Genomic DNA, 12,313 nt, shown 5'->3' with positions numbered 1-12,313 from the left:
TGAAAGGCTGGTTATTGAGAGCAATGTATACAATTATTATTTTGTGAAGCTCTGTTATCTTTGGGTTGTCGCTGCTTTATTTCTTAGCTTAGTTGTTGAATGACACTTCTTCATTCTTACTTTTTGGAAACTCTTGGAGTTGTTCAGAATGACAGTTATAAGATGCACAGTAAAATTGCAAGTGTTAAAGGAGTGTTGTTCTGCTGCTCCTCCCATCAGTTGTGCTCCACAAACATTTCAAACAGCAATTTTTTTTTGTTGTCAGTTTCTGACACTTGGAAAAACTTCTACACAGCCAACATGATGAAGCACACTGCGGCACATTAATATGCTTCACCTTATCATCTGTACATATCAGCAGACATTTTTATATCTGATATTATGCTACTGATATTATGAATCCCTATCATTTACACACGTCTCAGCCTTTAACGCCCTGTTAAAGTGTTCTGGTCTGTTGGACTGCCCGTCAGCTGCTTCGTTTGGAGCATATTTAGCTCTCAGAGTTGATGCTGTTGTTATGTAAAGTCATGTTTTCGTTTGTGAATGTGAAAGTTTTTGCATCACACATACTTCAGATGCATCCAGCAGTAAACTGCAATCTGATATAATCTGGGGGGGACAAAAACTCTTGTTCATCTTCTTTTGTCTGTATCGTCACGTGTGTGTGGATGTTCATTTACTTTCACTGCACTGTGTGTGTATTATTGTTTGAGTCCTGGCAGACTGAGTGCAGCCATAGCTGGCACGGATTATTCCACTTGGCCAGACGGATTTGGGTTTGGCACGACATGCTGAGGATGTGTCCCCTCTCTGTCCCCCGGGGGCATCTAACACTGATAATGCTATCTGCAAATGGAAGACTTAATCTGCTGCCTCTTACTGTGTTAATATTATGTATCCACATTTCTCATCCTAAAAATAGTGCACAGACCAAGTGAGGCTCTGATTCTGCCTTCAGTGATGTTTTGATAGGAGTGTGAGCATTGTGATCATGAAGCGGTGAAGGGATGAGTTTTCAAACCCGTTTAGAAACACAACACAGATGACTGCTCACCAGGTTCAGACGGGGACGTTCAGGAAAATCACAGAGCAGCTGCACATGGTGATGACCGTGACTCATTCTGTCTCCCTGTGTCTGTTTCATCCTGAGTCCTGACTAAATCCATCCTCCTTTTTTTTTCTCTCTTCCAGACTCCTTAATGACATTGACAATTAGCATCAGCATCACATGCGATGAAGAGTGTATTTAATGATGAATGAGACTTTACTGGGGGGGACCTACTCCCCAAGGAGAAATGTTTCAGATAAACAGCTCTAAAGTGGCCGCAGCTAATGAGGTTTGCAAGTGGAACAGGGATAAAATCAATAAATGATTTGGCCCTCTTGTCGCAAAGAAGAATGTTTACATTCTTTTAAGCTTGATTTTTAAAGATAAATCGGTCACATTTTACTGTTGCAAATAAAAAATAAGCACTAGCTCTTAAGGGGCGTCGGTGTAGCTCAAGGGTTTACTCCTCATTGACAGAGCATAGACTGAATAAAACATGATCAGTCTCAGTGATGCCCCCCTATTTGTTTTGAAGTAGGTGTGATGCTGACTCAATCTAACTTTCCATCAGCCTACACTCATGCAAAGAGGTGGCGATGAGGCCATAGCACATCCTTCTGGCAAACAGCAACAACACACCCACCTGTCAGTAAACTCGCTGTGCTCTTGATCATGCAAATGTATGCTTAACTTCTAGCCTTGATGTGATCAAAATGGATGGGTCACAAAAAAATCCCCCCTGTTCAGTTTTTTCACTAAAAGTAATGAGCCACATAGACTGAAATTGTTGGCTGTTTACTTCTGCTGTCAAAATGGGCGTTTTAACATGGGACCCTATGGGGATTCCTTGGCTTTAGGAGCCAGCCTCAAGTGGACACTCAAGGAACTGCAGTTTTCTGGAGTTCTGCATTAGGTTGATTCTTCTACACCAGAAGTTGCTGCTTGATACAGAGGTGACAGTCTTTGTGGCACCTTGTTTGACCTAACTAGAACAAAATTAAACTTAATTAGAATTTTAAGGTGATGATAAAAACCATCTACCACTAAACCCCTTAAGACTCTTCACATATTCTTAACACATGGAACATTGCACTCTTGTCTTACCCATTCTTGTATATATAAGTTGAAATGTTTCATATCTAATGCAGGATTGTACATGTTTGTGTAATTTTTCATGTTTAGTTTTTGTACAAATAATTCTTTGTATGTGTACATATAAGTGTCCAATACAGCTGATTCTGATTCTGAAATGCTAAACACGTTTCACATTTGCAACTCTCAGCACCTACGAGGTCTGTGCAGCATACTTTTGTGGGTCATAGTGCGTGCCTTTTTTTTCAATTTCTTGAATTATAAATCAGTCAGAGAAGCTGGAATAAATTATTTGGGAGAAGTGTATCACATTTGAGAAGGCTAACGGGGCATTAACTTGGTTGTGACATCATGGGCAATGAGACTTAAGTTTTTCTTTTATAAATATGAAATAAAATCTGTTCCTTTAATCATGTGTAATTATCACACTTGAACTTAAGATGTCTTCTTTCTTTCTCTCTCTTCTCAGAGTGTGTGGTGTGTCTGACGCCGTCAGGGTGCCATGGCTCTGGTTCAGGCACTTCCTGTCACCGTGACTGACCACCCCAACCAAGGTCTCGACATCCAGCAGTGCCGGCCGCTATCGTCCCACTCTCCCTCCGGCCCCTGCCCTGGACCCTGTGGTCCCTGCAGCTCTGGGACAGCCATGGGTTCCGTTAGCAGCCTCATATCAGGCCGAACGTACCAGGAGAGACACTGCCGGGCTGCCAGCGAGTTCACCGCCAAGGCACGCCGCTCCACGCCGGCCACCAGCTGCTTCCGGCTCCAGGATAACACCCTTCGTAGCACAAGCTCCCTGGAGCAGCTGCTGGTTATCAGCAACCAAACACTTCCCCAGGCCCAGATTCTACCTCCACCGCTGCCCACCAAGAAACAGCCCAGGCCGGGTAACACTGCTGCGGCAGGTGGTGGTGGTGGTGGAGGGGTTACTGGGGCAGTAGGTGGCGTTGGTATCACTAATGGGAACTATGGGCATGTGGGAGATGAGGTGGTTTCTGGAAACTGGAAAGAGAACCAGGTGCTGCCAGCTGCGAGCCCCTGCAGTGACTCTGAGGACCAAAGGGACAACAGGGCAATGAACGGCAACATTGGAGGTCCTCCACCCAAACTCATCCCAGTGTCTGGACAGTTGGAGAAGGTAAGAGGAGAAGCCAGGCCGATAAATCTGTACACTGAAACATTTATCTTCTTGCAGGTACGCAGGATCATATTGATTTAAATGTAAGAGAAGTTTTGATGTCATCATATTCTCTCCAGTACTGATTCTGAAACCTGAACTTGTATATCAGATGATAATGAGGCAAATCCAATTCTATGGACTGTTATTGTAATTATAGCTTAAAGCCTATACTGCTGACCCTGTTTGGTTACCTGAGGCTTGACCCCAGGCCATGCTTCCTCTGCCTTTTACTGCTTTATGAATCATTGCCTCATACCTGCTACATCCACTTTAGCCCCTATACTTTTGTCTGCTGACTTTAAATTAGATACTCAAAAACAATAGTCAGCGATGGCAGCCATTTAACTTCCATGACAGAAGAAGAGAATAACTTTAAAGCTGATGTCTCTTTTGGAGTGGAGAAGAAGCATCATAAAAAAAGATTTTTCCAACGTATCTGATGAGCACATAGTCTGGCTTATTGGGTGATACCACCTCATAGGAAATATAGGAGACATTTTTTATATTAGTATTTGTATTGGAACAGCTCTACACATTGGTATCAAGGGGCCCATAGTATAGAAAAGCTAGACTACTTTCACACACATACACACTTTTAGAAAATGATGCATGGGTTTCAATTTCGATTTCAAAGATCTCGCTTTTTGAAGATAATACTTTGTGAAACATCGACTCTTAAATGTTACAGCACATACATGCTTTTTTCTGCAGTTACTTATGATACTTTGTAAAAGTTTTTTCTTGATGTTTGAAGTAATCTTTGACAAAATCATCTGAACTCAAGCACCACTTACAAGCTTTTTACTGAGCTTCCAGTCACATCTCAGACTTCCAAGACCTCACTAATAAAGTCTGCGGGGAGCGACTTTAATCTCTCATAGGAATGTGACAAAAAAAGGCAAAAATCCACAATACTTCAAACTGTAATTTCATGTTTTTGAATCAAAACTTCTGTATACAACAGGCTTTGAAAATAATATTAGGAAGGTAAAAACTGACTTTGTGAAAGTGTTAAAGTGCCCTTGAACACAATACTGAAACCCCAACACCTCCATATCCTGGAGATATTTATAGGTAAATGTCTTCTTTAATTAAAGCTCAGTATTAAACCATGTGACATTAAATATCATAGCAAGGACTTTTCCTGGACTGTACCCATGAGTCTTTCTGCAGCATGTGCCCACGTTTTACAGCAGATCGCCACAGCTGTCTAATTGGCTATTTATTATCATCGATCTGCCGGGAAACTTAATCAGCGGCCCGACTGCCTGACAGCTCCTCACCTTGCACAGACATCATGATCAATATCAGAGCTCACTTATATTCAGTGACGTGATTATTAGAAGTGGAGGGAGATCGTTTAGAAAAATGCTTACATAACATGTGAGAACTTTCACCCCCCTCATCTTCCCTCCATCTCCTCCTCTCCCTCCTCTTCCTCCTCTCTGTTTCTCAGTCCTTTAATCAGATTTCCTCTGTCCTCTTCTCTGTCACTGTCCCCGTCTCTTGGCTGGCCCTGTATGTTCGATGATAGGAAAATCATTAAGAAAATTGCTTAATGAAGCCCATGAATATCAATTAAACCAAATTAAACTAATCAGAGCCTGGAGGGTTGACCTGCCAGCATATCACTCACCCCTTACTAATGAGTTTTATTCAGCTGTTGCTAATTAGCACAGCTTTGCTTTTATCAATCACTTATACTTTTTTTTTTTTTTTTAACTTTCAGAACATGGAGAAAGTGCTGATCCGTCCTACAGCGTTCAAACCTGTCGTCCCCAAGAACCGTCACTCTGTGCACTACCTATCACCCAGGCCAGGGGGCAGCAGTTTATCAGAGAGCCAGGCCAGCCTCAACCTCCTGCTGCCCCTTGGAGGGTCCAACAGCTCCAACAGCACGAACGGGAATGGAGGGAGCAGTAGCTCCAGCTCTGATGGGAAGCGAAACTCCTTCAGTGGAGGGCGAAATGCTCGGAGCAGCCAGTCCTGCTCCATGTCAGATTCAGGGAGGAACTCCCTCTCCAGCCTCCCTACTCACAGCAGCACAGGCTACAGTCTGGCCCCCAGTGAGGGCTCCAGCTCCGGGTCAGGCACTGGTGGCCAGCTGGAGCCTATTTCCAGTCTGGGTCGGAACACTTCAGGTGGGAGTGGGAGCCATAATCACACTAATTCAGACAGTGGACGTTCCTCATCCAGTAAGAGCACAGGCTCAGGGTCGCTCAGTGGGCGCGGGCAGCCCCTGTCAGACAGCGGGTCCTGTGGACACTCGCCACCACCTGTGGAGGGCTACGAGGGGGTGGTGAGGGAGCTGGAGGAGAAGCTGAGGGAGCGAGACTTGGAGCTGCAGCAGCTCAGAGAAAATCTGGATGAGAATGAAGCAGCCATCTGCCAGGTGAGACATCAAGACACTCACCTGAACACACTGACCAAACCTGCCTGTGAAATACCAAATTAACATCCTCATATAGAGTAAATGCAAGGAAATCATTCGCCTGTTCTTTTGCTTTGAAAGGTGTACGAGGAGAAGCAGCGTCGCTGTGAAAGAGAGATGGAGGAGCTGAGACAGAGCTGTTCATCGAAGATGAAGCAGGCTTCTCAAAAGGCCCAAAGGGCACAGCAAGTGTTACAGTTACAGGTACAACAAACACTGAAAAACCTTTTCAAGAAATTTTGAAAACAGAGATGTTCGAAAAGAAACAAAGCATTGTTTAGAATTGCAAGAGTTCTTTCTTTTTTCCAAAATTGGCTGACCTATTTGGATCACTAGTCTCATACTTGAGGTGTGAGTCTGAAGATTTTTTCTCTGAAGGTTTATGTGTTTTTGTAGATCAACACATCTGTTGTGGTGTTTAAGAGAGTCTGACACACTGGGTCTTTGTGTCTTTTTAGGTGTTTCAGCTACAGCAGGAGAAAAAGAAGCTGCAGGAGGACGTCTCCTCTCTGTTACAGGACAGAGAGACACTGGAGAGGAGGTGTGCCAGCATCCAGAGGGAGCAGACTCAGCTGGGGCCACGGCTGGAGGAGACAAAGTGGGAGGTGAGAGAGAGTCAGCCACTGGAAAGGTGTCAGGCAATTAGAGAGGCAGACTGTGATGTGATTAGATCTGCATAATGTGAGGGATTCCAACCTCTCTCCACTGATGACTCACTAATGAAGCATAAATTACCTCCAAAACAAGGTGTTCAAACACCTTTAATTAGGCTTAATTAATCTAATTAAAGCTTCTAAGCATGAAACTGTTTGAAGTTTGTCTTTCAGGAACAACCAAATTCAAACTGTCTGGTTGCAGTCTGCCTCCATGACAGTGTGTTCTGTAGTTTTTCTGAGTTTTAACCTCTCTCTGTCTCTCTTTCTCCACTCCCTTCAGGTTTGTCAGAAGTCAGGCGAGATTTCCCTCCTGAAGCAGCAGCTGAAGGAGATCCAGTCAGAGCTTAGTCAGAAAGCCGGAGACATTGTCGTGCTGAAGGCTCAGCTGAGAGAGGCCCGCTCTGAACTGCAGGCTAGCCAGGCACGATCCCAGGAGGCCCAGGCGGCCCTGAGGACGCGATCACTGGAGCTGGAAGTCTGCGAGAATGAACTCCAGAGGCGCAAGAGCGAAGCCGAGCTGCTCCGAGAGAAAGCGGGCCGTTTAGAAGACGAGTCTGTCCGTCTGCGTGACACTCTGTCCAACCACAGTGTACATCTATCCGGAAATGCAACCATGAAAGGCCAGTGCATGAGCCTCTCCCTTCAACAAAGTAGAAGTATGGGAGGAAGAGGAGGTCCCAGCCCCTGTGTGTACCGCGATGGAGAAGAGACTCATCTGGTGTGGGGAGGAGAGAGTGATGAAGCAAAGGCTCAGAGGCAGAATGCAGAGACAGTGCTGGGACTCAGACAACAGGTACAAGTTTATTTACTGCTAACCAAGGCAGAAGGAGTAAACAGTAACAACATATACTCAAGCAACATACTTCAGTACAGTTCACCTGTATGTTAGCTGACTTTTTCTGTCGTATACTGCTTTGTACCTTCAATTTTTTACTGCTCAAAATTTGTTGGTAGTGAGCTTTCTTTTCCAGCACTGAAACATTGCAGTGTCTTACATTTCTTCTACCTGTTTCCTCTCAGGTGGACCGGCTGAAGGCTGAACTTATGTATGAGAGGAGGACGAGCGAGGAGCAACTTTCACACTTTGAGGACGAAAGGAGAGTGTGGCATGAGGAGAAGGAAAAGGTAAAAAGGAAAGAGAGGATTTTGTTTTCCATACACTCTCTCTTTTGTTTTAGTTTAAATAATATTACAGATGTGTCCTTATTTTTAAAGAAGTCAAAGAGTAAAAAACAAAATAGTACACAACTTACACTTATTCCTCATGCCACTCTAAAAGAGGGTTATCTTTGTTGTACAGTTATCAGATACAGGTTGTGACTTTAAGTGAAAGTGAGAGCTGATTCTCTCATAATTAGAGAGTTGTATGAATTCTTCCTGCCATAATATGAAAAAGTGGAGCTCTGCTTTTTTTGCAACACATCCAGATTTTTTTTTTTTTTTTTTTACTATGATAAGAGAGTATGATATGATCAGCATACATCTGGAATAATTTCATGAATTTCATGGACTTATATTTTGGGGTTATCAGACTGTTTTCAAAGCTCATCCTGATCTTCCCAACATACGAACTTATTCACTGTACCCTGCTCCACACAGGTAATCCGCTACCAGAAACAGCTGCAGCAGAACTACATCCAGATGTACCGTCGAAACCGGGATCTTGAGCGGGTGATGAGGGAGCTGAGTCTTGAGCTGGAGAACAGGGACATGGAGGAGTACGAGGTCCACAGTGGCAGCAACGACATCCACTTTGAGGAAATCACCGCCACTGAGATCTAAAAAAAAAAAACAATCAAAGACTTACAGTATTATGTGCACAGGAACATGGAAACACTCTGAGAATAAAAAACCAAACGTGGATCTCCAGGCCAAATACTGCACTACCTTCAAGATGCCGTTACCTGGACGACTAAGCGAGCACTCGCCACTTGTCACTGTCAAAAGGGAGATCTCCCAAAGGTGCATTCTTACTTCCTGCTCCACTAAGCACTCCAATAAATCCTTATAAGGTGTCTCCCCCTGGGCGCTTTTTTTAATGGGTTTTTCCACTACAAAGCCAGCACAAAGACTCCTTTCCAGAAACAGTGTGTTTCCTTCTTACACCATGTTCAGATCAGGGTATCCAAAACCAACAAGGAAAATGATGCAAAAAAAAAGTTACAATTTGCACAGCAATCTAGTCCAAGCGCGTCACACCTGCTCTTGGGTAGCACACAAGGTTAAAGCCGGCCACCAGCATGCATTAAACGATGCATCATTACAACAGTCACATTATCACCACCCACATCGCTGGCTCTAAAGGATGACATCATCACCCCAACATAAACACACTACTCCTCCAAGTTACAGCAAAAGGGAAAATATCACAACATGTTACACCATCAGAGGATCATCTACTTATTGCAGTACACAAGATTTAACAGGATGAAATGAATTTCCATGGCAGTGTTTTGACTGTTTACCCCCAAGAGAAATGCAGTAGCAATGTTCACCATCGGCAAAGGGAAACAAGGTGTCATTTTGCACAACTTTCCTTCTTACTTTAGTTTGGGATACAGCCATCATCCTGAGAAGTAAATCAGCATGAAGTTTGAACTTTAGTTTCTTGGGTTCCTTACATGCGGACTTCTTATTCTGTCATTTTCCATCCAAACCGCAGAGGACACAGGCAACCCAGCATTCAGAGGAAATGCTTCATTTGAAAGCTGCTCTTGTTTTCTTGACCACAAATAGTCACACTAAATCAATCTGTCAACTCATGTAAACAATGCAGCAAGCTCTGTCATTAACATTTCCATTTAACATTTATGTAGCACTATAGAAAGCAGACTGTAGCATTGGAGATGTGACCAGGAGGCTGCTGGTTCCCCTCTTTGTCTAGCTTTTTCTGCCTTTGTGTCTCTCTCTCTCTCTCTCTCTCTCTCTCTCTCTCTCTCTCTCTCTCTCTCTCTCTCTCTCTCTCTCTCTCTCTCTCTTTCATTCTCCATCTCTAACTCTGCTTCTCACTCAACTATTTTTGTATCAGTGAAAAGCGCCTCAGCAGTCAGTATCAGGAATCTAAAAATGGAGCATATTCTTTTACTTTGGATGTGACGTCACTGAGAGATTTAAGCCAGTGTTTGAACTGTAGGCATGCTTATTCAGAGTTTCCGTTTCTTCCCCTTTGTTCCCATTAATGCTCTTTATTTAGCTTCTGGCCGCCTAAAGCCAAATTAACACTTTTAGAGTCTTCCTAGTCTCACCATAGACTATAATCTTCACTGACTGCTATACAGGAAATGAGACTGGCATGACTGCATGTCTTTGTTATATCAGATTTCTGAAGAAGCCTGCTGAGATGGCGGTAAAATGAGAGTTTGCAGATGCAGTAGCTCCAACGCAAATGTCCTCAAGGCAGGTCGGCTTTGAAGCCCTTAAATGACCATATTTACAAGGCGGCCATTTTCCTTTAACAGTATGATCAGGCTTTAAAGCCCAAATGCTCAACTGTGCTCCAAGTTTTAAGCTGTATTGTCATTCTTGATTGTACAGGAACTGAAAAAGCAATCAGTTGTGAAAATGTGGGGGGATACATATTAGTCCATATTTCAAGACACAACATGTGTTGATGTTTTACAGTGGCTAACATCAGCATTTAGCTTCTGTCTAGCTAATACTGTTTGGTAGTGTTACAGTTGTACAATATATAAAAAAGAGTAAATGCTGTGTCACTTAAATGTTAACTAGGAATCAGCCTGCTAAACTATGCAGCAGGAAAGGTGTAAACTGCTAGCTAACTTCATTTTAGCTAGGAATAAACTCCCCACACAAATCACACAAATCCATTGGCGAGGTGTAAATTGTTAGTTTCTTGCTAGAAACTAACTTCCTACATAATACAAGAGGAAATTTGTAAATTCCTAGCGACTGTGAAGTTAGCTAGGTATTAATTCCTAGCGAACACAGTGCTAACGTATTGTAAGCATGAATAAACTTCCTAGCTTACTCAAAGCTAAATGAGTGTTAGCAAAGAAGTAGTTGAGTCCTAGCGTTAGATATTGTTAGATGGTAGCTGTTATTATCTGCGTGTTTAAGTTAGGCCTAATGTATAGTAGGGGGTAATGCAAATTTGAATCGTGACAGGGTGAGCAGGACCCTGACCTGATGTGGAGGGTTCTTGTCCCATCCTAAAGGACTTCACTCCATTTTTGCTAACAAGAAATTGTTGGGGTCCAGTAGGTCCAGAGGCTGCTCATGTCTGTGCCCAACTACTGTAACTATTTCCAGACTCTCAAGACCAGCCTGAGATAAATTTACCAATTATGAATGCTAACAAAGTATCACCAAGTATTTAACACAGCTAGGTAAGATAGCCTAGTACCATTGTTCAAATATGGCCCAATGTCTCTCCAGATTTTCACTCCTAATTGTTAGTTCATTTGCTTCTTGGACAAGAAGCACATTTATATCTCTTATAACTTGGAACACAGTCAGAGGAAAATGGCCGCAATGTGCATTTGGTGAATATATGAGGAGCATGTTGACATTTGAAACAGTGGGTTGGAGTGTTTTCTCCCACTATATGCAGGGCTGTGTATAACACTGAGCATGGAGGGTCTCTATGTTTGAAAAAGAAGTAAGGGGCTTAGAAATTTTATTTTACAAAGAGTCTATATCAGTGAATAATAGATACATGGAAATCTATATAATGGAGGAGATGTTGTATATTTTTTTATATATAGCACCTGAAGATATTTTGTTGTAGTACTGGTATAAGTGTGGGTTTAATATACAAAATATAAAGACTTCTATATATATAAATATATCTATCACACAACAGCAATTCAAATGATGGATCAGTTGTAAATGGAGGCGGCAGCATAGAGAGAGTGCACCTAATACTGTAATGCATGACAAATATGTTTACATTATATAATCCTTGTGACACAAACATACACTCTAATGACCAAACTTTACAGATGTTATAACAGCTGAGAGCTTTCACTTTGGGCTCTGTTGTCTCTCCATTTTGATTGATCTTTCATTTGATCATCAGTATCATAATATCACACATGGTTCATGTTTTCATTGTTGGGTTTTGTGCACGTCATTTGTCTGTTAATGCATGAAATGGGTTGTATGAGTGACTTCTACATCAAGTTGAGGTCAGCTCTGATGCAAAAACAGGAAAGCTTCATGTTTCCTAAATCAGGAAATTCAGTTGAACCCCTTTCAGAAACTTTGATCAATCGATATTTCGCATGACATGACCACTTTCAATGCGGTTTGAGAGTTTTTGTAAAATATCAAAAAGTCTGCACTGTGAAAAAAAAGACTATATAAAGCCTTGGAAAGTGACTTTGAATGGAACATGTTGGGTTAGCTCAACCATGTTCAAGTTGTAAACTAGACATAGACTGTTACCACTCACCATAGATGCAGCACAAGTGCAGATTAGCAACAAGTACAGGTGTTATAAACCAAACTAACTCCCACACTGAAAGTACTTTATGCATCGTGAACTTCCTCCTCATATTTCAGTTGTCTTCATTGTTGCATAACTATTTTCTCTGTACATATGTAAAACACTATATAGTATAACAGAGTGACATTGTCTTTAATTGAGACAAAATATCTATTTCAAATGTAGCCACTGTGACTAGACCAAAGCAACGTTAACACCTTCTTCTTCTTCTTTTGTGGCATTTCTTTCTCATCCTCTCGTGTGCTTTTTTATGTTTACTTGTGTGTCTTCAGTAACTCATAAAGTAGTTGTTCTTGTATATTTTTATGTGTACATTTCTTGTACAAATGACTGTGTTTTTAATTAAAGAACAAGTTGTCACACCTTAAATTGAGTGCTAATGTCAGTTTTTTTGCCAAAACTCATCAAAGGGGAGGAAAGTATGAGTGAGAAAGTG

At 42.2% G+C, this 12,313-nt stretch overlaps 1 protein-coding gene across 2 annotated transcripts in view; it reads left to right on the top strand.

Annotated features, from left to right (window-relative positions):
• The window catches only part of LOC117811788 (leucine zipper putative tumor suppressor 2 homolog), a 55,513-nt gene extending 43,267 nt beyond the window's left edge, over window positions 1-12,246 (top strand). For both annotated transcript variants that reach the window (XM_034682258.1, XM_034682259.1), the window contains 7 exons: window positions 2,613-3,281; window positions 5,053-5,715; window positions 5,836-5,958; window positions 6,213-6,359; window positions 6,691-7,203; window positions 7,431-7,535; window positions 8,010-12,246. In XM_034682258.1, coding sequence (XP_034538149.1) covers window positions 2,646-3,281; window positions 5,053-5,715; window positions 5,836-5,958; window positions 6,213-6,359; window positions 6,691-7,203; window positions 7,431-7,535; window positions 8,010-8,192 — 2,370 coding nt within the window. In that variant the 5' untranslated portion in view covers window positions 2,613-2,645 and the 3' untranslated portion in view covers window positions 8,193-12,246. The remainder of the gene's footprint in view (window positions 1-2,612; window positions 3,282-5,052; window positions 5,716-5,835; window positions 5,959-6,212; window positions 6,360-6,690; window positions 7,204-7,430; window positions 7,536-8,009) is intronic.
• Window positions 12,247-12,313: the final 67 nt, after the last annotated feature.

The sequence above is a fragment of the Notolabrus celidotus genome, chromosome 4 (assembly GCF_009762535.1).
Source record: "Notolabrus celidotus isolate fNotCel1 chromosome 4, fNotCel1.pri, whole genome shotgun sequence".
NCBI classification, from domain to species: Eukaryota; Metazoa; Chordata; class Actinopteri; order Labriformes; family Labridae; genus Notolabrus; species Notolabrus celidotus.
Note: the sequence above shows the minus strand (reverse complement) of the source record. Positions and strands in the feature narration are given on the sequence as shown.